Source organism: Periplaneta americana, chromosome 2 (assembly GCF_040183065.1).
Source record: "Periplaneta americana isolate PAMFEO1 chromosome 2, P.americana_PAMFEO1_priV1, whole genome shotgun sequence".
Taxonomy (NCBI): domain Eukaryota; kingdom Metazoa; phylum Arthropoda; class Insecta; order Blattodea; family Blattidae; genus Periplaneta; species Periplaneta americana.
In genome coordinates, this window is record NC_091118.1 from 8,026,016 (window position 1) to 8,049,487 (window position 23,472).

Sequence of the window (23,472 nt, forward strand, 5' to 3'; positions counted from 1 at the left end):
TCTCGGGAAAAGTCCAAGGAGGTACTCAGCCTAAGTGGGAATCGAACCCACGACCGAGCATGGCTCTGGATCAGCAGTCAGTGGCCCCGAATTTTGTAAATGGCAAAATAAAATATTACGATGCTATTTCAGTAAACAAAAGTTGTTTGTGTGAACTTATGCAACATTTGATTACATTTTCCATAGAAAATGGCAGAATTGTAAAGATAGCAAGGCATAAGTTTTCAATTGGAAAAAAAAAAGCATAGCTCGTCCAAAAAGAATGTGCGAAGTTAATATGGGGCAAAGTTTTAAATCTAGCAATACCAACCCATAATGTGTAACGGGGGGGGGGGGGAAGTTTTATTTTTTCTAATTATGCTGTTTTGTTTTATATCCACAAATTAAGACTTTAAATGTTATTTATTTGCTATAATTCAAGAAACATTACATAAAAGACTCAGTAGTCATATAACTATTTTACAAAATAATGAAATTTTCCTGAAAATACATATTTTTGAACAAATATATGGGCACAAAAATTGTCATACTAATTTACCATCAACTAAATTCTTTTGCAAGGTTTCACGAATTGCAAATGTTGACAACTATCTAGCTATGTCTATGAACAGAAAATTTGAAAAGAAGTTCTCATAACAAGCAGGAAATTGTAATAAAAAGCCACCAGCTGTTAATACCATTGTTGAAGAGAAATATCCATTTCAAACGTTCAAACAACGCTGAAAAATATAAATTAAAACTTGAATTTTCCTACCCTTTGTTTTAGCAACATGGGGGGATCTCTAAGGCCCATGAGTGTTTTATTATTATTTTTTTTAATAATTTAAAACATTTTTCACACTTTGTCAGTTTACGGTTCAGCTGATATGTATATTTTTAATTTGATTCGAAATACTTAATGAGTTAATAATAATGAAAAAAAACAACCAATGGGCCTTAGAGTCCCTGTCCCCACCCGTTAGTGTTGCTGGGGTTAAAGTCGAACAGGCAATATTGGAAGAAGAATACCACTTAAACAGTTGAATTTTAAATAAGCTACGTTAGATATCTTACCTTTATTATACTTAAACCGTAAAATTTTACTTTATATAGGCATATATATATATTTTCTAATCCGCGAAAAAAAAATCTTTCGGCGTGGGGAAAACAACATTTTCATTAGAGTACACATGAAATGATTTATTTTATGTAGGTATTGGTTTTAAATTACATTCAAGGAAATGAATCGAAAGAACTTTATTGATTATGTGATGAATTCCATTTTTGAGTAATGAAAATATTGAAAACGTATGTGGCGCCACAAAACTGTTTTGTCGATTGTCCCACGGACATCTTCAAATATTTCGATTGGCGAAGCGCATTGCGCAGTTGATATTGTGCCAAGAGGCCTATATATATTATTAGTCCTCTATCCTCTTGTTTTGTACTTAGGAAGGTGTGTGTGATTGTTCTCGGTATCTGGCGTTACTGGCTCTACGGATTGACATTGACAATTTCTTCCAGTCGCTGTAATTCCTATATCTTAAAAGTAAGTAAGCGGGATGTAGGCTATATAAGAGATAATCTTGTAAAAATTAATATTACGATAAGCCGCTTCGCTCAGTTACATGGAATGATGTGATTTACACTTCTGGCATTTTATTTAATATTTAAAAAGTCTAACGATGTAAATCCTCTGTCACTTTCTAGTTATTGTTATTCTCTTTTAAAGTTTTACGTAGTTTCGGACGTTAGCGTAATCGTAATGTTATGTTTACCGGTACTGCTTTGTGGCTATCGGAGTAGTATAGGTTAGCTTAATTTTATAGGGTTATTGCCGGGTTATGTTAGTTTAGATTATGATAGGTTATGTCAGGTTGCAATCGAAATTATGTTTTTACAATTTTTTTATTTGTGTTAGCTTTCGAAAGTCTAGCATAAAATCGTCGTTTGTAAAAAGAAAAGTTGGGAAATCGTGGAGTGGTCGTTCTCCAGAATTTGTAAAAAGAAAAGTTGGGAAATCGTGGAGTGGTCGTTCTCCAGAATTAAGTTTTTTTTTTTAAACTAGCTCTGAGGTAGTTCCCTTAGTATTCCACTTATAAACCTTGCATATACCAATCTGTGAGAGGTTAGGTTTGGTTAGTTTAGACATTTGGGTGAATGTAGAGTATCCAACGCCCACTGAATGAATATTTCACTTTTATCACTGCCAATGTTGCGCTATAATCGTATATGCAAGGTAGTCTATAACAAAAACCTAAACTAACCACACCTAACCTGTCAAAGAAGCAACAAGTTATACTAAATATGTGTAAAATTGGCCTATGTCTCTATAGTGGGCGGGACATAAGTAACATTGACCTAAAGGAAATAATTAAACAAGTCGACTGCTATGGAGTAACGGTTAGCACATCTGACCTTGAAACAAGTGAGCCTAGGTTCAAATTATGGTTGGGATTTTTTCCGAGGTTTCCCCTCAACCAATGGAAGCAGAATTGCTGGGTAATTTTCGGCATTGGACCACGGGACTCATTTCGCCATCATTAATTCACATAGGCTATCTTAATCGTCATCATCCATACCAGAGCCAAGTTCACGGTGTTGTATGCTGTATTTGTACAAGAGTGCAGCCGTTTGGCTACCCAATAATTATTCACAGAATAGGAGTGGTAAGCACAATAAGTCTCAGGCTGCAGTGTAAGCCTTTGGGTCCCTCCTCCGTACAAGGAAAGAAAAACAATGAAACATTATTAAATGTAAAATTTACATTATTATTATTATTATATTATTATTATTATTATTATTATTATTATTATTATTATTATTATTATTATTATTATTACTTACAAATGGCTTTTAAGGAACCTGAAGGTTCATTGCTGCCCTTACATAAGCCCGCCATTGGTCCCTATCCTGTGCAAGATTAATCCAGTCTCTATCATCATATCCCACCTCCCTCAAATTCATTTTAATATTATCCTCCCATCTACGTCTCGGCCTCCCCAAAGGTCTTTTTCCCTCCGGTCTCCCAACTAACACTCCATATGCATTTCTGGATTCGCCCATACGTGCTACATGCCCTGCCCATCTCAAACGTCTGGATTTAATGTTCCTAATTATGTCAGGTGAATAATACAATGCGTGCAGTTCTGCGTTGTGTAACTTTCTCCATTCTCCTGTAACTTCATCCCGCTTAGCCCCAAATATTTTCCTAAGCACCTTATTCTCAAACACCCTTAACCTATGTTCCTCTCTCAGAGTGAGAGTCCAAGTTTCACAACCATACAGAACAACTGGTAATATAACTGTTTTATGAATTCTAACTTTCAGATTTTTTGACAGCAGACTAGATGATAAAAGCTTCTCAACCGAATAATAACACGCATTTCCCATATTTATTCTGTGTTTAATTTCCTCCCGAATGTCATTTATATTTGTTACTGTTGCTCCAAGATATTTGAATTTTTCCACCTATTATTATTATTATTATTATTATTATTATTATTATTATTATTATTATTATTATTATTATTATTCAAGAAAAAACCCACTTTCGATTTTTGCAGAAAAATTATTTAGGCCTAGGCCCTATATGCTGGCCAATTTTATCAACATAATCTCCTCAAAGTTAATTTTTTTATAAAGTACATATTTTAAAAGTTAAGTAATTTCCTAGAAGCTATCGATGTTCCTTATGTTGTTCTTGCACTTACCTTACTGTGTTGTATTCCTAGCGTCTTCCGAGTTGCATGCATATTCCTTAGCTGGATTTATTTTCGCGTGCACATTCCAGATCAAACCAAAAAGTTCCCTTCATGCTCTGGTTACACATCTTGCATATAGACCTACGAAGGTTAGGTTTAGGTAGTTTAGGTTTTTATTATCCATGTCCGCTCATTCCCTACATGCACAGATATAATCTCACAGCCAAGATCGTGTCATGAGCTGAACGTGTAATGCATAGCTGAGATGTACATATTTCGTCTGGATGATTAATGATATTAGGGCTCTCTTTTGTAATGAGATCAGGGCTCTCTTTTGTTTCACTTTCTAAATTTATATGAGAGAACAGAAATATACAGTAAAGTAAGTTCAAAAACGACAGCTGGGTCAACCAAACCGCTTCGTAGCGTAATGGTAAAGCATCTGACTACAAACCGAAAAGTTATCAGTTCGAAACTCAGCGACTGCATATGTGGTAAGTTGAAATAGAAATATGTAGTGAAATTAAATATAATAAGATAAGTGATATGATGATAGAGAATGGATTAATCTTGCTCAGGATAGGGACCGATGGCGGGCTTATGTGAGGGCGGCAATGAACCTCCGGGTTCCTTAAACGCCAGTAAGTAAGTAATAAGATTAGTGAAAGTAGGATAATAAAAGAGAAATACAGAGAGATAAGGTGAAAGGAAACAGAAGATGGGGGGAAAAAAAGGGAGAGATAATAGAAACAAAAAATTGTATTTTAATTTCTTATTGACAAACACAATTTAATGTAAGTGCAAAAACGACCACTGGAACATGGACAGCTTCTAGGAAATTACCTAAAGTTAAAATAAAATTATTATCCGGACACTAAAAAAATATACAGGGTGTTTCCGGGGTGGTGTTACAAACTTTCAGGGATGATGGGGAAGGGCTCATGTATCAATTTGAGATAAGGAACCTGGTCCGGAAATGACCGAGTCCAAAGTTATAAGCAAAAATAGTTGTGTGGAAATGAAATTGTAATTTGGCACCACATGCCCTCCTTCCCTTAACCTTTGGAACACTCGTGGAAAGATGGTATGGGCCGGATGTCTCCTACGTGGGTACTTGTCCTGATACAATCTGTGAGCTTGTCTACTGTTGCCATTGGCTCATCCATATTCGAAAATCAGGTCTGCATATTCCGCTCTCGTGTACTCCATTTCACTAGCACTGATCGACTGGACACTGCAACTTGTATACATACACTGCTGTCTACAGACGTGCATATCAGGACCGACCATGTCCGTTACACATTACGCTATCTGCATTGCTTTAGTGTAGTTTCCTGTCCCCATCCCTCAGACAGCGCACTGAATGGAATACTGTAAGTAGACAACGTAAACAACGTCAGATGAATACAGTATGTGTAAGATGTACAGATAAATACACATAAATAAGGTGTATAGAGGAATAAAATTATTTCATTTCCACACAACTGTTTTTGCTTATAGCTTTCGACTCGGTCATTTCCGGATCAGGATTGCTCATCTCAAATTGATATAATGTGTCCTTCCCCATAATCCCTGAACACTACCCCGGAAACACTCTGTATATACAGTATATATTTTTTTTAACTGAAAATGAGGTCATTTAGGATATATATTCAAAATTCAAATTATGGCTCTGTTGTTAAATTGTACGCATGTTAAATATTCTGTAAGCCAACGATTTCTTTTATTTTTTTTTAGTTTTTTTGAGGTGTGTGACATATTTTGTGGTAGTAGCTACATTTTGAAAAGTAAAACAATAAAAAAAAGGTCTATATACATATAATAACGCACACTAATTCCTTGTGTTGTACTAGTAGTGATATTGTAAAATCCTTATTTACTTACTTACTGGCTTTTAAGGAACCCGCAGGTTCATTGCCGCCCTCACATAAGCCCGCCATTGGTCCCTATTCTGAGTAAGATTAATCCAGTGTCTATCATCGTATCCCACCTCCCTCAAATCCATTTTAATATTATCTTCCCATCTACGTCTCGGCCTCCCTAAAGGTCTTTTTCCCTCCGGCCTCCCAACTAACACACTATATGCAATTTACATTCACTTCTCTTTCTCTTCGAAATCTTGAACTCTTCTATTCCTTCGTACCTGTCGTCTCGCTTCACTTACCTTTCTTCCCACCACAATCTGAACACACGCTCTCGTCATGAAACAATACTAACAATACCATCCCATCGCACCTCCTCATACTCATCTTCTTTCACAATAGCCCTACCAAGACTCTGGAATTCGCTACCTGCTAGCATCAGGGACTGTCGAAATAAAATTGAATTCAAACGAAAACTTACTAGGCACTTGGTCAGTAATTGATTACTTGTAAATAGTTTCTTTAATCTATCACAAAATATTTCAATATTCAGTAATTTCATCACTATACAATTTTGTTATTTTAGATTTAATTTGTAATTCAGTAAATATAAAATATTCTTTGTTTCTCTATGATAAATTATCTAGTTTTAATTATTCAGGTAATCTTTTCGTACTTTGATTTTATTGTAATTGTAAATTTAATACTAACTGTAATATTATTTGTAATTGTAAATGTAAATTTAATACTAATTGTAATTTTATTGTTGATATTGTAGTTGGAATCTCCTGGTAGAGGGGCAGAGAAGGCCTGACGGCCTTATCTCTACCAGGTTAAATAAATAAATACTACTAATACTACTATATGCATTTCTGGATTCGCCCATATGTGCTACATGCCCTGCCCATCTCAAACGTCTGGATATTGTAAAATCCTTCGATATATATTTCAACTAGACTGTGACTATAATTAACACTTTATATATATATATATATATATATATATATATATATATATATATATATATATATATATATATAGTAAGGGAGATGTTGCACCTTGAATCACTTTTCACGTTTTATTTTTTTTTTTTAAATTTTGGGAAATAAAATTTTTTAAATGACAAAATGCTTGAGATAATAATTGAAGATTCCTTTATATCTTCCTACAGTATTTTCCTGTTGTATTGATCTATTAAGGATGAAAAAAATAAAATGAAGAGATATGTAAAGTGTACCTTGGAGCATTGGAACATGGAGTATAGATGGAAATATAGCTGTAAAAACTCACAATAATTTAAAAAATGGTATTTTCCATCATTTGCAGGCTTCTCTGATGGAGATTTTACTTTTTGGAGGAGCCATAACTGCTCCAACAGCTTTCTTCAAGGCATTCAGATCAATTGGGGCTCTCTTGACTCAGACCTACTTCGTGGCTTGATCTTAAAATAAAAGAAAAACAAAATCCAATAGCATCATGTACTTTGGAACATGTTCCATGGTGCAAGATGTTTTGTGTTTCAAGGTACAAGAGGGTGCATGTTTAAACAAAGATAGAGATGAGAATGAATCATGAAAATTAACATATGTATTTACTCACCAGATGGTAGGGAACATCTTCTACTTGTTTCATAGTTACAATTTGGTTTCATGTTAGAAAACATATAACAATGAACGAAATATTTACTTTTGGTACCAGAAAAATTGTTTCGTCCATAGAACTCACACTTTGAAAAAAATCAAACTGGAAGTATGACCAGAGCTACCTAGAGGCTTTCTCTACAATCTACTTCAGTTTGAGTCCGCTAGGTAGCAGAAAAAATTAGAAACAAAAAGCAAACAAAGAACACATCACAGCCATAACAAAATTACAAAACACCTCCACATATGCAGAACATATCACAAATGCCAACCACACCTACAGAGACATCAACACAGACATGGAAACACTGCACATCCAACCAAAAAGCCAGAAACACAACACACTAGAACAATATGAAATATACAGACACACGAAAACACACCCCAACGATATTCAAAGATAAACCAAACATGTTGGGCCAATTATACAGTGTTCATAGATTTGATAAGAAACGTAAAAAAATATATATTACAATTATATGAATACTAATAAAAATAATATAATTATTAAAAATTAGTAAAAGTCAAACATGTTTCGGAGACTCCCTCTCCATCCTCAGTGTCTTTATCACGACGGCTGGTTCAGGTGATCGAACCACGTTGTTGCGTGGCTTATATTATTTTTATTAGTGTTCATATAACTGTAATATATAATTTTTTACGTTTCTTAACACCCCAACGATATTCTCAACACACAACTCAGTTTCAAAACACACACACTCTTTGACTCTACACTTCGAACACACCCACACAGGAAACAAGAGGCACCAAGACCAACAACGACCAGTTCCGAAGATGACCGAAAATAGGTCGAAACGTGTTAACAAGGTACGTTAATAATATCTAACACAAGAAAGTTCTTATCATACATATTCCGAAGTGATACAGTGTTAAAAGTTGTGTAATCAAGATGTATAACAAAAAAATGTTTCAAGGTACACAATGCTCAAGGTAAAACAGTCTCCACTACTATTAAGAATTTTTTGACATGATCCATGTTCTGTAGGAATAACATGGATGTTAATAAATACAATACAATACTCAGAAAGTATTAAATTTGTACTAATGATTCTTGGGGACATTAATACTAATAACAGAAGATTGCGGTATAAAAAAATTAATAATAATAATAATAATAATGATTTATTTAACCTGGCAGAGTTAAGGCCATACGGCCTTCTCTAACACTCAACCAGGAGTAAAAACTACGTTACAGAAACACTACAAATTTACAAAGTACACACAAAACTGAATAAGATAATAATAATAAAATGTAAACAACAAGTAAGAAGAAATCAGACATAATATATGACATACAGAAAGAAAGAAAAAAGCATAATAAAATGTGAACAGCAGGTCAAAAATAAATGAGGCCTACAAAGTATAAAAAAATAAGACGATTATTGATAATAATAATAATAATAGTAATGATAATAATAATAATAATAATAATAATAATAATAATAAATAATAATAACAGGCCTAATAGTAATAATAATACTAATAGTAGTAATAAAATAGTGAAGTACAAAGCATACAATGAATACAATATTTTTAAGTATACACAGTAAGGAAAATTATGTTTATATATAGCTCAACTTATCACATTAGAGATATACCATTATCGGAAAATATGAAGACAAAAATATAAAATAAGTTAAATATCACTAGAACATAAAAAAATGTGAATACGTGGAAACATGCAGTACAACACTTGTCATAATAGTAAGTTAGTTTGGCAACTCGTCATAGGATAATTTTCTAACTTGGATTTGAAAGATTTCAATGTTCGGCAGCCCTTGACTTCAGGCGGCAGAGAGTTCCAGTGACGAGAGGTAGCAACAGTGAAAGATGAGTCTGTATCTTAAAAAATGTAGAAAATAGAAATTTCACTCATTTCATCTGTCAACTGCTCTTTGACTCCCCAAAGGGCCGTGGCCCCTACATCTTAGGGCAGGGTGAGCTGAACTATCATAAAGTGAGGAAAAGTGGGGGTCTCATCATTAAAAACATTGAGAAACACTGCACTAGATTATTCATTTCTACGGAGTGTGTGACAGTTCTTCAGGAAGGTAAAACTTTGATCCCGCTACGCACCATACACGAGAGAAAACTTACTGAAATCATTAAAAAACCCCAAAATTTTAGTGCATCATTCTAGACACTGTGATCACTGTGAAAGCGATAAACCCATCCAACCTGCCCCCCCAGATACTTTATTACCAAACCAATGATTTTCTCCGATATTTTCACACAAAATCGTCACTTATCCCAGTGGTCTAATTTCGTGACAGAATTTGATTCCTATATGTGGGCGAACAAAGACATATTGAATAATTTCGAGGGAAAAATTGTTCCGGGGCCGGGTATCGAACCCGGGACCTTTGGTTAAATGTACCAACGCTCTCCCACTGAGCTACCCGGGAACTCTACCCGACACCGATCCAATTTTACCCTCTATATCCACAGACCTCAAAGTGGGCTGACAACCGTCAAGCAACCAACATTTGAGTGCACACTAACTCTGTGTGACTTTAATTGTGGTTTTCTGTTACGTACAGTGACGTGTATTACGCAAATTAAGCTTTCAGGAATAACTCCCTGTAAAGTTAATTTGAATAATTTCGAGGGAAAAATTGTTCCGGGGCCAGGTATCGAACCCGGGACCTTTGGTTAAACGTACCAACGCTCTCCCACTGAGCTACCCGGGAACTCTACCCGACACCGATCCAATTTTTCCCTCTATATCCACAGACCTCAAAGTGGGCTGACAACCATCAAGCAACCAACATTTGAGTGCACACTAACTCTGTGTGACTTTAAATTGTGGTTTTCTGTTACGTACAGTGACGTGTATTACGCAAATTAAGCTTTCGGGAATAACTCCCTGTAAAGTTAATTTGAATAATTTCGAGGGAAAAATTGTTCCGGGGCCGGGTATCGAACCCGGGACCTTTGGTTAAACGTACCAACGCTCTCCCACTGAGCTACCCGGGAACTCTACCCGACACCGATCCAATTTTTCCCTCTATATCCACAGACCTCAAAGTGGGCTGACAACCGTCAAGCAACCAACATTTGAGTGCACACTAACTCTGTGTGACTTTAAATTGTGGTTTTCTGTTACGTACAGTGACGTGTATTACGCAAATTAAGCTTTCAGGAATAACTCCCTGTAAAGTTAATTTGAATAATTTCGAGGGAAAAATTGTTCCGTGGCCGGGTATCGAACCCAGGACCTTTGGTTAAACGTACCAACGCTCTCCCACTGTTCATATTGTTCATCAAAAACTTACCAACTTTTAATAATGAAAATGAAAACTATTTGATGTGGACGCACCATTATTCATGTTTATATGTTCACAGAATGGCGAAACCACATGCTGTACATGAACTCAGTGTGAGGGTGAAGACTCTGGAAGAACAGGTGGCGCTGTTGTTACCACTTGTGGAGGAAGTCAGAATCTTGAGGGAACGGTTAGACACCCAATCCATACCCAGCCTGGACCGTGAAAAATTTAAAGGAGACAGGGGGTTGAAAGAGGAGATTGATATTCTGAAAAACAAACTGAAAATGAAAGAACGCGAGCTACAAAACAAGGACGAAGAACTCAGGAAAATGGAAGCAAAGCGGGTTCAACAGGAAGCGGTAAGTGTGAGCTCTTGCCATGTACACAGTAGTGAAGGGCACAACTCAGATCGTACCAGCTGAAGGTGAAGCTGTAATCAGCTGGAGACGAATGAAGACCGTTTTTTGATAAGCGAAGTGTTTATACAGGGTGTTTCAAAAGTAACTCATAATTTCAATTAAAATGGAATGAGGGAATTTTGGACAAACAGCGCAGACACATCAAATATATCTAAAGAGGAATATTTTCATAGAAGCAAAATATTTTTGCGAGTATTGTGCGAGTTGTGAGTTCGAGGACATTTTTAAATGGCACTCTACTCTATAATATTCTTTTAATATCATCTGAAAGAGCATATTCATTTGTTTTGTACAGAAGTGTTATGGTTACTATGTTGTTCTTGTTTAGTCAACTGTCTGAAAACAGGTCTCACAAGTGATACTAACAACTAGGCCAGGAGATAATGGGGTAGGGTGGCCAGTTCCTTTCCCCCTCCATTGCATATATCGCTGACTAGCTACATATTACACTAGTCAGACTTCAGATGCATACAAACAATTGTTCTTCCTCTGACACATATCGTCAAGTGAGATGTACTGCCTGATAATTAAGGAGCAGATTTCTATGTAATTAAATATTATTTTTGCGTGTGATAAAACACAATTAGCAAAGTTAAAAATTCCGAACATGAAGTTTCAAGTTTAAAGCCCGAATTTTATTTCACATAAAAACACATATTTTCACAAAACAATTATGTAAATACATATTTTCAGGAAATCTATTATAAACACATAAATCTTAGAGTTTTTTTACTTAAATAATTTTTTTACAAGAACTTTTAAACATTTTAAAACTAAATCAATTATGTCACTCAGAAGTACGTTATCTTTTTAAGAATTTTTGGTTGCTTCATGTTTCTAAGCGCTGTGTGGTGTATCCGTGATCCATTTTTGTAATAGTATCGCCTCAAGTTCTGAGAACTGCTAGGCAGCATATCAGTGTTATTATTAGAGAACAAATTAACGTGGACAAGGAGGAGAGATCTTCCAACACATAATTAGGAATGTTTATTGTTGCTGAAGATGATTTCATTCCACGCTTTGTTTGTGAAACACAACAGATAAGAGCTCGGGTATGAACATTATTTAATTTAAACAAATCTCTCGCCTCTCGTTCATGTCTATCAAGTAAGGCAATACGTCTTAATGTGATTCCCTGTTATCGGGCTTCGTCAATCGATATCCTTCAAGATATACTGAAAGATGGTTGTTTAAAAAACGATTTGGCTTTCCTATTAGCAAATCTAAGCTTTTTGTGTGACACCATAAAAAAAACTCGAAACATCCAAAAACCTGTTGTCTGAAACAGGGAGGTGCGTGCCGTGAAAATTAAACTAGACTCACTACCAGGTTCAGAAGTACGAGTACTAAGGGACAAATTCCAGAATGTGTTTGGGAAAAACAGTAGATATAAAAAAATGTGTAAAGTTGCTCAAGTATTGGAGGGTGTGCCTGTAGGTGAAATTGACGGTGTATGTGTTTGTGACATTCCTCTCTTTAAATATGCACGTCTGACATCCTGTGATGTGGAAAGATCGTTTTCACAGTATAAGTCGTTGTTCAGAGATAATCAGCATGCATTTGTTATGGAGAATTTGGAGATGACCTTTGTTGTTCACTGCAATTCTCGGCCAACTACTAGCACTCAAGTGTGGTTGGTGAGTACCTAGTAACATTTTTTTTTCCAAGCTAAGTAAGGTATTTTTGTCATATTTAAAACAAATATTTTTTTTGTTTTTAGCAAATATTTTCGTACTTTTTAGCACATAAAAAATATATATATTTAAATTTTTAAGCACATAAAAATCCGCTTCCTACTGATAATAGATGTACATATCAGCCAGAACCTCAATCAGAGGGAGGTTACTATGGTAACAATTTTATTGTTAATAATATTTTGCAAGTCCTTACATTATGAAAGGAGTTTTATTGATGAAATCAACATGAAACAGTGTCTGACATGTCATTGTTCTCTGAATTTCGCTTCTATTCTACTCGCAGTTGACAGAGAAATAAGTGGCCGATTTGGATGAGTTTCGTTAAAAAGTGTGCGCATCTCTTGTGTACGTCTTCTGTTAACAAATCTTATTATCATCGATCTTCATTTGCTTTTAAGTTTATTACTGTACTTAATCCATTAATTGTATTACACAGAAGATTAATAAAAATTTGTCTAACCAAAAATATGTATTACCCAACAGATTTAATGCATAGAGATTTTAAAGTATTAACTATTGAAGAAATTTATAAATATAGTTTACTAACTCACTACCACAGAAATAAAATAAAACCTAAATCTAATCAACATGAATATCGTACTCGAAGACAAAAGTCTATTTTCCCATTAATTGAGCATAAATGTCATACAAGTGCAGCTCTTAAACATGGTGCTAGTTTCGGCCCAAGACTTTATAATGAAATTACAAACCATTTTCCAAATTTTAAATATTTTAAAATTGAACCTTTTAAAAAAGAAATTTATAAAATTATTTATGTTTTTATTGAATATCACTGGCTTCTGCCTGATTGTCAATTTATATTAAATGTGTTTTTTCTCTCTCTCTCGCTCTCTTTTTTCTCTCTTGTGTGTTATTTATTGGTTTGAATTAAGTTACTTACTGTATTTAGTAAACTGTCCTTGTAAATTTTATGTTATATTATTGGCTAAGACCACACCGTACATGAGCCTGACTCTTACGGTAGTGGCTAGAAACATTTTTGTTTTATAATTTTAATTTGTACTCGCTAGCTAGCTAGTTAAATAATTTAATTAAATTTTCAATGATAGGGCTCTTAACATGTCATTATTTGCACCAACACTATGAGCAGGTTCATAGGTAATTTTAGTACTACTGGTACTGTCTATATTTGTGTGTATGTAAATCATTTCATTAGTCTATGTCTTTTCACGCCATGATAATGGAACACATTTAGGATCTATTATACATTCCAATACCAGACATTGAAACTATTTTCTTATGTGATGTCTGTGTTAGTGACGTACTTTGTGTTGTGTCATTAGTTATTCTTTGCACTGTTATAGGATAGGAATCTGTTTGTTCAGAAAGCAGTGGATTTGAGTTTTTAGGTTTTCGATGTTTGTGTAATTAATTTTATGTTGGTCTGAGTGGATTTTAGAATTTTATTTGATTGCTGTGCTATTCGAGAACGTTTATTACGATTGTTGGTGTAACGGGACTGACATCTGTTAATATGTCTTAGTCTCATTTGCGTTTCATTGTACTTACTTACTTACTGGCTTTTAAGGAACCCGGAGGTTCATTGCCGCCCTCACATAAGCCCGCCATTGGTCCCTATCCTGAGCAAAATTAATCCATTCTCTGTCATCATATCCCACCTCCCTTAAATCCATTTTAATATTATCTTCCCATCTACGTCTCGGCCTCCCTAAAGGTCTTTTTCCCTCCGGCCTCCCAACTAACACTCTATATGCATTTCTGGATTCGCCCATAAGTGCTACATGCCCTGCCCATCTCAAACGTCTGGATTTAATGTTCCTAATTATGTCAGGTGAAGAATACAATGTGTGCAGTTCTGTGTTGTGTAACTTTCTCCATTCTCCTGTAACTTCATCCCTCTTAGCCCCAAATATTTTCCTAAGCACCTTATTCTCAAACACCCTTAACCTATGTTCCTCTCTCAAAGTGAGAGTTCAAGTTTCACAACCATACAGAACAACCGGTAATATAACTGTTTTATAAATTCTGACTTCCAGATTTTTCGACAGCAGACTGGATGATAAAATTTTCTCAACCGAATAATAACAGGCATTTCCCATATTTATTCTGTGTTTAATTTCCTCCCGAGTGTCATTTATAATTGTTACTGTTGCTCCCAGATATTTGAACTTCTCCACCTCTTCAAAAGATAAATCTCCAATTTTTATATTTCCATTTCGTACAATATTCTCGTCACGAGACATAATCATATATTGCGTTTCATTGTGGGATAGCTAAATGGCATGAGGCCGAGGTATTTGACAAGGTTAGTTGATTAGTTGAGGGGATATGTAAGTGACATGAGGCGGAGAATGAGAAAAGGTTCGAATGATTTAATTACGTCCCCCCCCCCCCCGTGTGTAGTGTGGGGAGATTTCGAAGTTGTATGTTACTTTGTTCTTACAAAATGTGTAGCATAGGTATATTATTATGATTTACTGCAATTTCTAATGAGTTTATGGAACAGATGCATTATAGGACCCACCCTAAATATAAGAATATGCAAAGCCACAAAAAAAAAAAAAAGGTCAACGGAAGTACCGTTTCGATCAATTAAATTATCGATCTATATCATTTTTATTAATGAATTTAAATACTATTATAGTCACAATCATGCCATGGTATGAAAGAAAAATTACACAACCTCGAGCGGGATCGAACCTGCGACTTCCTGTCCTCCGGTCAGGCGCTCTACCACTGAGCTATCGAGTTGGTCTCACGCCAAAGGCTTGGAATTATCCTCTCATACTGGCTACTCTGTTATAGAGTACTGTCCATAGCGTCTGATCTAGTCAGCACTGCTTATGGGTTGAAAGAAACTTTACAAATGTAATCTTCATCTTACGATGTTTGGTGACGTATACACGTCCGTTGATGTGACATATTAATGAATTAAATACTATTATAGTCACAATCATGCCATGGTATGAAAGAAAAATTACACAACCTCGAGCGGGATCGAACCTGTGACTTCCTGTCCTCCGGTCAGGCGCTCTACCACTGAGCTATCGAGTTGGTCTCACGCCAAAGGCTCGGAATTATCCTTTCATACTGGCTACTCTGTTATAGAGTACTGTCCATAGCGTCTGATCTAGTCAGCACTGCTTATGGGTTGATAGAAACTTTACAAATGTAATCTTCATCTTACGATGTTTGGTGACGTATACACGTCCGTTGATGTGACATATTAATGAATTAAATACTATTATAGTCACGACGAACTCGATAGCTCTGTGGTAGAGCGCCTGACCGGAGAACAGGAAGTCGCAGGTTCGATTCCCGCTCGAGGTTGTGAAATTTTTCTTTCATACCGTGGCATGATTGTGACTATAATAGTATTTAAATTCATTAATATGTCACATCAACGGACGTGTATACGTCACCAAACATCGTAAGATGAAGATTACATTTTTATTATGTTGCCAACCAACAAATATTGTTGTAATTAGTTTGATTTTAATCATGGCGGCAATTGCAAATGCTATAGTTAAATAACAAAAAGAAATGGATCAAATTCTTCCTGTTGGCTTAAAATGTAAGCCTAGAATTTGAAATTATGGAATTATAAAAAGAACCTTTTTACTTGCTTTATCCATGAATACAGATATGTTCTATTGTTTTTTATGTGATTGTGGTTTATTTAAGAGTGAAATGTTCCGCAAAGCATGTAATTCCGGGATGAGTTTGAAGAAATGTAAAAGTAAACGAGATGCACTCATGTGGAGATGTCATCGGAAATTACAAGGTATTAAATGATAGGCACAGGTACGCTGTATCGTAGTGCTTTGTGAAATCACTCGGATAACTAAGAAAATGATCGGAACATCTCCACTGAGCTCCATGGTAAAATGATAATTTTCACATCAATTTTTTATTTAAATTTTTTGGTCCAGGGAAAATACTAGTAAAAATGTGTTTTTGGAAAGACTAGTATTTTCCCAGGACTAAAAATGCAGCATAAATGGAGTAAAATCAGTATTTTACGTGGACCATATTAAATTTGTGGTAAAATATTTTAAGTTTAAAGTTTACCTTTAGTTTCTTTCTTTAACTTTATTTTGAATAAAATATAATATATTGTATAATAAAGGTGGCTAATATGCGCTTAATTTCATTGTTGTTGGTTTTATTAAATGATACATGTTTGTAGTATGCTTTAGTTTTGTTAGGATGGCATACTTGATATAATAATCGAAACTGTACCTGTACAATATACAATCAATACTATGGAATACTCGGGGTGGGTCCTATAATGCATCTGTTCCGAGTTTATGATATCAGTTGGAGGTTAAAATGTCCATTTCAATACATCCGCAAACAGAAATGTCTACTAGCAAAATGTCCACTTACATAAATGACCTCAATAGAATAAACGATTGGGCAATAGCCAACAAAATGAAAATAAATTCTCTAACGAGCAAAGCCATCAGCTTTACAAGGAAAAGAAATAAAATAGTCGCATCGTATACGTTAGGGGTTGAAACCATTCCGGAAGTTAACCAATGTAAATACCTCGGAATAACATTTAGCAGCGATCTCGGCTGGGGGGAACACGTTACTGACACAGCGGGAAAGGCATGGAGAGCGTTACACTTTGTGATGAGGGTACTAAGAAAAGGTTCTGACAAATCCAAAGAGATTGCATATAAATCACTAGTACGTCCAGTAATGGAATATGATGCTGCATGTTGGGATCCTTACAGATTAGAACATATTAAGACACTGGAAAAGATTAAAAAACGGGCTCTTAAGTGTTGTCGGAAAAATTCACCATTAAAATGGGACACACTCACGGACAGGAGAACGCGAATTCGATTATGCGCACTGTTCAAAACATACAGAGGTGAGCCTGCCTGGAGAGAAATGAAAAATAGGTTGCAGCCACCAAATTACTCTTCAAGGAACGACCACTCATATAAATTGAGGGAAAGAAGGCAGAGGACGGACACTGGAAAGTTTTCTTTTCTCAATCGTACTATCAGGGACTGGAATGCTTTACCTGCAGACTTACTAAAGGCTTTACCAACAACAAAAAATGCATTTAAAAATAGGCTTAAGGACCTTACTAATAGACGGTAATTATACACAGTATTTAAAGGTGTAAATGATATGTTGTTATTGAAGTGTTGTATCAGTGAAGAATTATGTTGTTATTGAAGTGTTGTATCAGTGAAGAAGTATGTCGTGTCAGTGAAGTGTGCTGTGTAAGTGAAACGTGTTCCTGTCAGTGAAGCTTTATAGTTTATAGTGGCAGTGCAAAGAATTTGAACAGTGAAATGTTTTTGAAGTGTTAGTGAAATCAGGATAGAATCAGTGAAATGTGTCGTAGTTCCAGTGCAGTGAGTGAGTTGACAGCGAAATGAGTGTAATGTTGAAAGGTACTTGTGCAGATATGAACATATACTCGTGGGTTTTAGTTCGATCTTAGTTTTAAGATACAAATTAGAATATTTCAAATGTTATTTTAAGTGATCGTTTCATTTAATTTAGTACATTCCTTGTTGTTGTTGTTATTATTATTATTATTATTATTATTATTATTATTATTATTATTAGTATTATTAGTATTATTATTAATTATATTTTTAATTAATAAGTTTATTATTGAATAAGTTTATTATTGTCATTATTGAGTGTAATTAGTTACCACTGCCACTGGGTATATACCCATTGCAGTGTGAATAAATACATACATAAAATTAGATGTCCACTTGGTTTATCTACATTTATGTTATCCATATCAGCATTGGTCACACATCTCGCATCACAGGTGCTTCTTTCCACACACCTCCAATATAACTTATTACCATTTTTGCTCCTTGAATGAAAGTGATACGAAAAGCCATTGTGTACTAGAATGTTTTTCCTTTTTGGTGATCTTATAATTTCAGCCATTCTGTCACTCTTGATTTAAAATTTGGTACGTCGCTTAGCAATCTCAATAAAACATTTTATATTGTAGTCTTTCACCTGGTTACTGCTTCTGTAAAACAATTATTATGGGTTTTTATGGCCATTTTTGAATGCTGACTTTTTTATATTGAACATTTTGTTGTGGACGTTTTGCTAATGTATATTTTTTACTGGACTTTTTTCCTTGGACATTTTGCTGTTGACCTTTTTGTTTCTGGTCATTTTTCCTCTGGTCATTTTGAAGTGGACAATTTAACCTGGAAGCATGATATCACTATTTACAAATTTATTAATTCGTTAACAGTATCATTATATTTCCTTTGAATGTTCCACCCAAAAACCCTGGTTTTCAATGCGGGACCTCTGGCATCTTTTATTGGTGATATTTTCATCTTGTGATGTAATCATCATATGATCTCATAATTTTTGTGTAATGCACCGGTATCGTAATGGGACCTCTAGCGTCTTTTATCAGTGATATTTCCATCTTGTGATGTAATCGTCATGTGATGTCATAATTTTTGTGTAATGCACCGGTATCGTAATGGGACCTCTAGCGTCTTTTATCAGTGATATTTCCATCTTGTGATGTAATCGTCATGTGATGCCATAATTTTTGTGTAATGCACCGGTATCATAATGGGGCCTCTAGCGTCTTTTATCGGTGATATTTCCATCTTGTGATGTAATCGTCATGTGATGCCATAATTTTTGTGTAATGCACCGGTATCATAATGGGGCCTCTAGTGTCTTTTATTGGTGATATTTCCATTTTGTGATGTAATCGTCATGTGATGCCATAATTTTTGTGTAATGCACCGGTATCATAATGGGGCCTCTAGTGTCTTTTATCGGTGATATTTCCATCTTGTGATGTAATCGTCATGTGATGTCATAATTTTTGTGTAATGCATCGGTATCGTAATGGGACCTCTAGCATCTTTTATCAGTGATATTTCCATCTTGTGATGTAATCGTCTTGTGATGCCATAATTTTTGTGTAATGCACCAGTATCATAACGGGACCTCTAGTGTCTTGGTGATATTTCCATCTTGTGATGTAATCGTCATGTGATGTCATAATTTTTGTGTAATGCACCAGTATCATAATGGGACCTCTAGTGTCTTGGTGATATTTCCATCTTGTGATGTAATCGTCATGTGATGTCATAATTTTTGTGTAATGCACCGTTATCGAAATGGGACCTCTAGCGTCTTTTATTGGTGATATTTCCATCTTGTGATGTAATCGTCATCTGATGTCATAATTTTTGTGTAATGCACCAGTATCTTAATGGGACCTCTAGCATCTTTTATTGGTGATATTTCCATCTTGTGATGTAATCGTCATGTGATGTCATAATTTTTGTGTAATGCATCGGTATCGTAATGGGACCTCTAGCGTCTTTTATCAGTGATATTTCCATCTTGTGATGTAATCGTCATGTGATGCCATAATTTTTGTGTAATGCACCAGTATCATAATGGGACCTCTAGTGTCTTGGTGATATTTCCATCTTGCGATGTAATCGTCATGTGTTGTCATAATTTTTGTGTAATGCACCGGTATCATAATGGGACCTCTAGCGTCTTTTATTGGTGATATTTCCATCTTGCGATGTAATCATCATGTGATGTCATAATTTTTTTGTAATGCACCAGTATCGTAATGGGGCCTCTAGCGTCTTTTATCAGTGACATTTCCATCTTGTGATGTAATTGTCATGTGATGTCATAATTTTTGTGTAATGTACTGGTATCATAATGTACACTATTCCTCACAAAACACAAAGAGTGTAAATGAGAAAGCCTGTCTCACCTTCGTGTTCTCATTGATTAGTGATAGCCATACCGACACTAATATATTGACAGAAATAATTCAGATAATGTTCGTTTGTCTCGTAGGAAGCAGAGCAGAGGTATCAGCAGATTGTGAAGTTGTTCAAATCAGTTCCTGGCAAAGACTTCGATAGAGCAACAGCTGCTGCTAGAAATGGCAATGCTGCCGCTATGCAGTTCCTGGTTGACACTCAAATTGACATTGAAGAGACAGACAGTAACAAGAAGACTCTGCTGCAATTGGCATCAGAAGCAGGACACACAGACACAGTGCAGGTCGTTCTGAATGCGGGTGCCCATGTGAATGCTGCAAAGAGGGATGGAGCGAGTCCTTTGAATTTGGCAGCAGAAGGCGGCCACGTGGAAGTGTGCAAGGTGCTGCTTGAAGCCCGGGCACACATGAAGAAGAGGGGAGTAGAGAAAAGTTTGAGTGCGCTGCATTGTGCTGCACGTGGGGGCGATGTGAAAGTGTGTTATTTGCTGCTTGCTAATGGCGCTGAGGTGAACGCACAAGATCATGACATGTGGGACACTCCACTGCATATGGCAGCACGAAAAGGTCACATTTTGGTGGTGCGCTTCCTATTAGATCATGGTGCTGACATAAACATGAAAAATTATAGTGGGAAGACACCTGCGGATTGTGCTCGTAGTGAGAACCAGACAGAAATAATTGACATCCTGACTCCAGCTGTGCAATTCCAGTCATCAGTTGTAACATACCGTGAGTGAGGTGAGATCGATTAGTTTTGTTCTACCCTTAGCTATAATTTTTGCGAAAATAGAAGTAAGTAACTCTGTAACATACATGTATATTAACCTCAAATGGTTCGCTAATTATTTGTTATTTAAATATATATATATATTTTATCTAATGCAGCTTAAAACTTGAACATTTAAACTTCATTACATCAATACACTCGAACCTCCATACAATGAAAACCAACCCTATCTCTATGATAAATTGAATGCGGTATCATACAGTGGCAGTTGCGAAATGGCTCTAAAAGATTGTATTGGTTTTGCATCATATGAGGCGCTCGGAATACAAGTGGTGCACGTCAAAAAATTAAACATTTTCTAATGTAAGGTTTAATAGACACAACAATGTAAGATCTTTCTAGATCAACAATAAAATGAATCTATTATTTAATGGTTTGGCTATAGATGGTAGCACTTTACCAGAACACTGAAACAGATTGCCATTTTGTCAGAAGACAAGTGAAGCATGTCCTCCTCACCTAGCAACCTGTGCTGTTTACTTTGCGGTTTACTCTTTTGTTCAGTAATTAATGTTATTTTCATTTGTGCGTTGAATTGAAAAATGATTTGACTCTAAATGGATAGCAAAGAGTTGTTGCAACTGAAGCAAGTGAGATAGGTACCTACTGAAAATGAAGGTACAGAAAAAAAGCAATTCAAGTAATCAATTATGTTATGGTTATGTTATAACATTGTCTCATTTTGTTTTAAGTAGGCTACGGTAACTGCTTAGGTGATAAACTGTTGCCCTTAAGTGTGCAGATCACAGGGTGGACCGCTCGAATGTACCTAATTTCAATTGTATGTGACTGGTGAACTGTTGAAGATAGAACCTTATGGTAACGTTTATATGAAAGGAAAACTCGACAAGTTTCGATCCTGTTGGTAGATGATGTGCAGACACGGTTTCTTTTCATAGATTGTATTGATTGTCAAAATGGCGACACCGCAGATGAAAGCGCAAACTGCGTTGTGGTATGCGGAGTTTAAATCATTTGTTAGAGTTCAAAGCGAGTATCGGTGAGTGTTTAACCATGATGCCCCAACTGCTAAAAGCATTAAGAAGTGGCACGATACATTTTTAGCTACAGGATCGGTGTTGAAGAAGCATAGTGGTGGTCGTAGAACATCCAACGAAATGGTTGCAAATATTCAAACGGCGTATGAGCAAAGCCCACGGAAGTCATTAACAAGAACTTCGCAGGAACTTCAAGTACCAAAATCAAGTCCACACCTGTGGAATAACGGTCAGCGCGTCTGGCCGCGAAACCAGGTGGCCTGGGTTCGAATCTCAGTCAGGCAAGTTATCTGGTTGAGGATTTTTCCGGGGTTTTTCCTCAACCCAATACGAGCAAATGCTAGGTAACTATCAGTATTGGACCCCGGACTCATTTCACTGGCATTATCACCTTCATATCATTCAGACGCTAAATAACCTAGATGTTGATACAGCGTCGTAAAATAACGCAATAAAATAAATAAAAAATCAACATTGCAACGAATTGTCCACAAACACCTCAAACTGTACGCATACAAAGTGCAGTTAATGCAACGTCTGGAGCCGGATGACAAACCCAAACAAGTGGAATTCGCCAATACGATGCTAGACTGTCTTGGCGCTGATCCTGATTTAACACCGCGTCCACACCTGTGGAGTAACGGACAGCGCGTCTGGCTGCGAAACCAGGTGGCCCAGGTTCGAATCCCGGTCGGGGCAAGTTACCTGGTTGAGGTTTTTTCCAGGGTTTTCCCTCAACCCAATATGAGCAAATGCTGGGTAACTTTCGGTGCTGGACCCCGGACTCATTTCACCGGCATTATCACCTTCATATCATTCAGACGCTAAATAACCTAGATGTTGATACAGCGTCGTAAAATAACCCAATAAAATAAAATAAATAAATAAAACACCTCAAACTGTATGCATACGAAGTGCAGTTATTGCAACATCTGGAGCCGGATGACAAACCCAAACAAGTGGAATTCACCAATACAATGCTAGACCGTCTCGGCTCGGATTTAACACCGCTCGATTTCTTTCTCTGGGGCTATGTCAAAGATAAAGTGTACGCCACCCCAATCAGAGACCTTTGTGATCTTCAGGAGCGCATCATAGAGGCTATTGAGAGCATTCCATAAGACATGTTCCAACGTGCTTGGCAAGAAATCGTTCATCACCTTGATATTGTCACAGTGACAGCTGGAGCTCACGTAGAGATATGGTGATGTGAATATCGAAACTTGTTGAGTTTTCCTTTCACATAAACGTTACTGTAGGTTTCTATCTTCAACTGTTCACCAGTCATATACAACTGAAATTAGGTACATTCGAGTGGTCCACTCTGT

At 36.0% G+C, this 23,472-nt stretch overlaps 2 protein-coding genes and 1 non-coding gene across 8 annotated transcripts in view; 2 read left to right on the top strand and 1 right to left on the bottom strand.

The window, feature by feature from the left end:
- The window catches only part of LOC138712443 (ankyrin-1-like), a 117,234-nt gene that overhangs the window by 60,213 nt on the left and 33,549 nt on the right, over positions 1-23,472 (top strand). The window lies entirely within an intron of this gene.
- Positions 1,374-22,708, top strand: LOC138712487 (26S proteasome non-ATPase regulatory subunit 10-like). 3 transcript variants are annotated; one of them, XM_069844374.1, is made up of 3 exons: positions 1,374-1,528; positions 10,552-10,834; positions 20,431-22,708. In XM_069844374.1, the coding sequence occupies exons 2-3, from the start codon at positions 10,553-10,555 to the stop codon at positions 21,094-21,096; spliced, it is 948 nt and encodes a 315-aa protein (XP_069700475.1). In that variant the 5' UTR covers positions 1,374-1,528; position 10,552; the 3' UTR covers positions 21,097-22,708. The 3 variants fall into 3 exon arrangements, with proteins under 3 accessions (XP_069700475.1, XP_069700467.1, XP_069700483.1); XM_069844366.1 differs by lacking the exon at positions 1,374-1,528 and adding an exon at positions 7,038-7,069; XM_069844382.1 differs by lacking the exon at positions 1,374-1,528 and adding an exon at positions 7,878-8,013.
- On the bottom strand, positions 9,540-9,611 carry TRNAN-AUU (transfer RNA asparagine (anticodon AUU)). Its single transcript has one exon. It is a non-coding gene; the product is annotated as a tRNA-Asn (tRNA).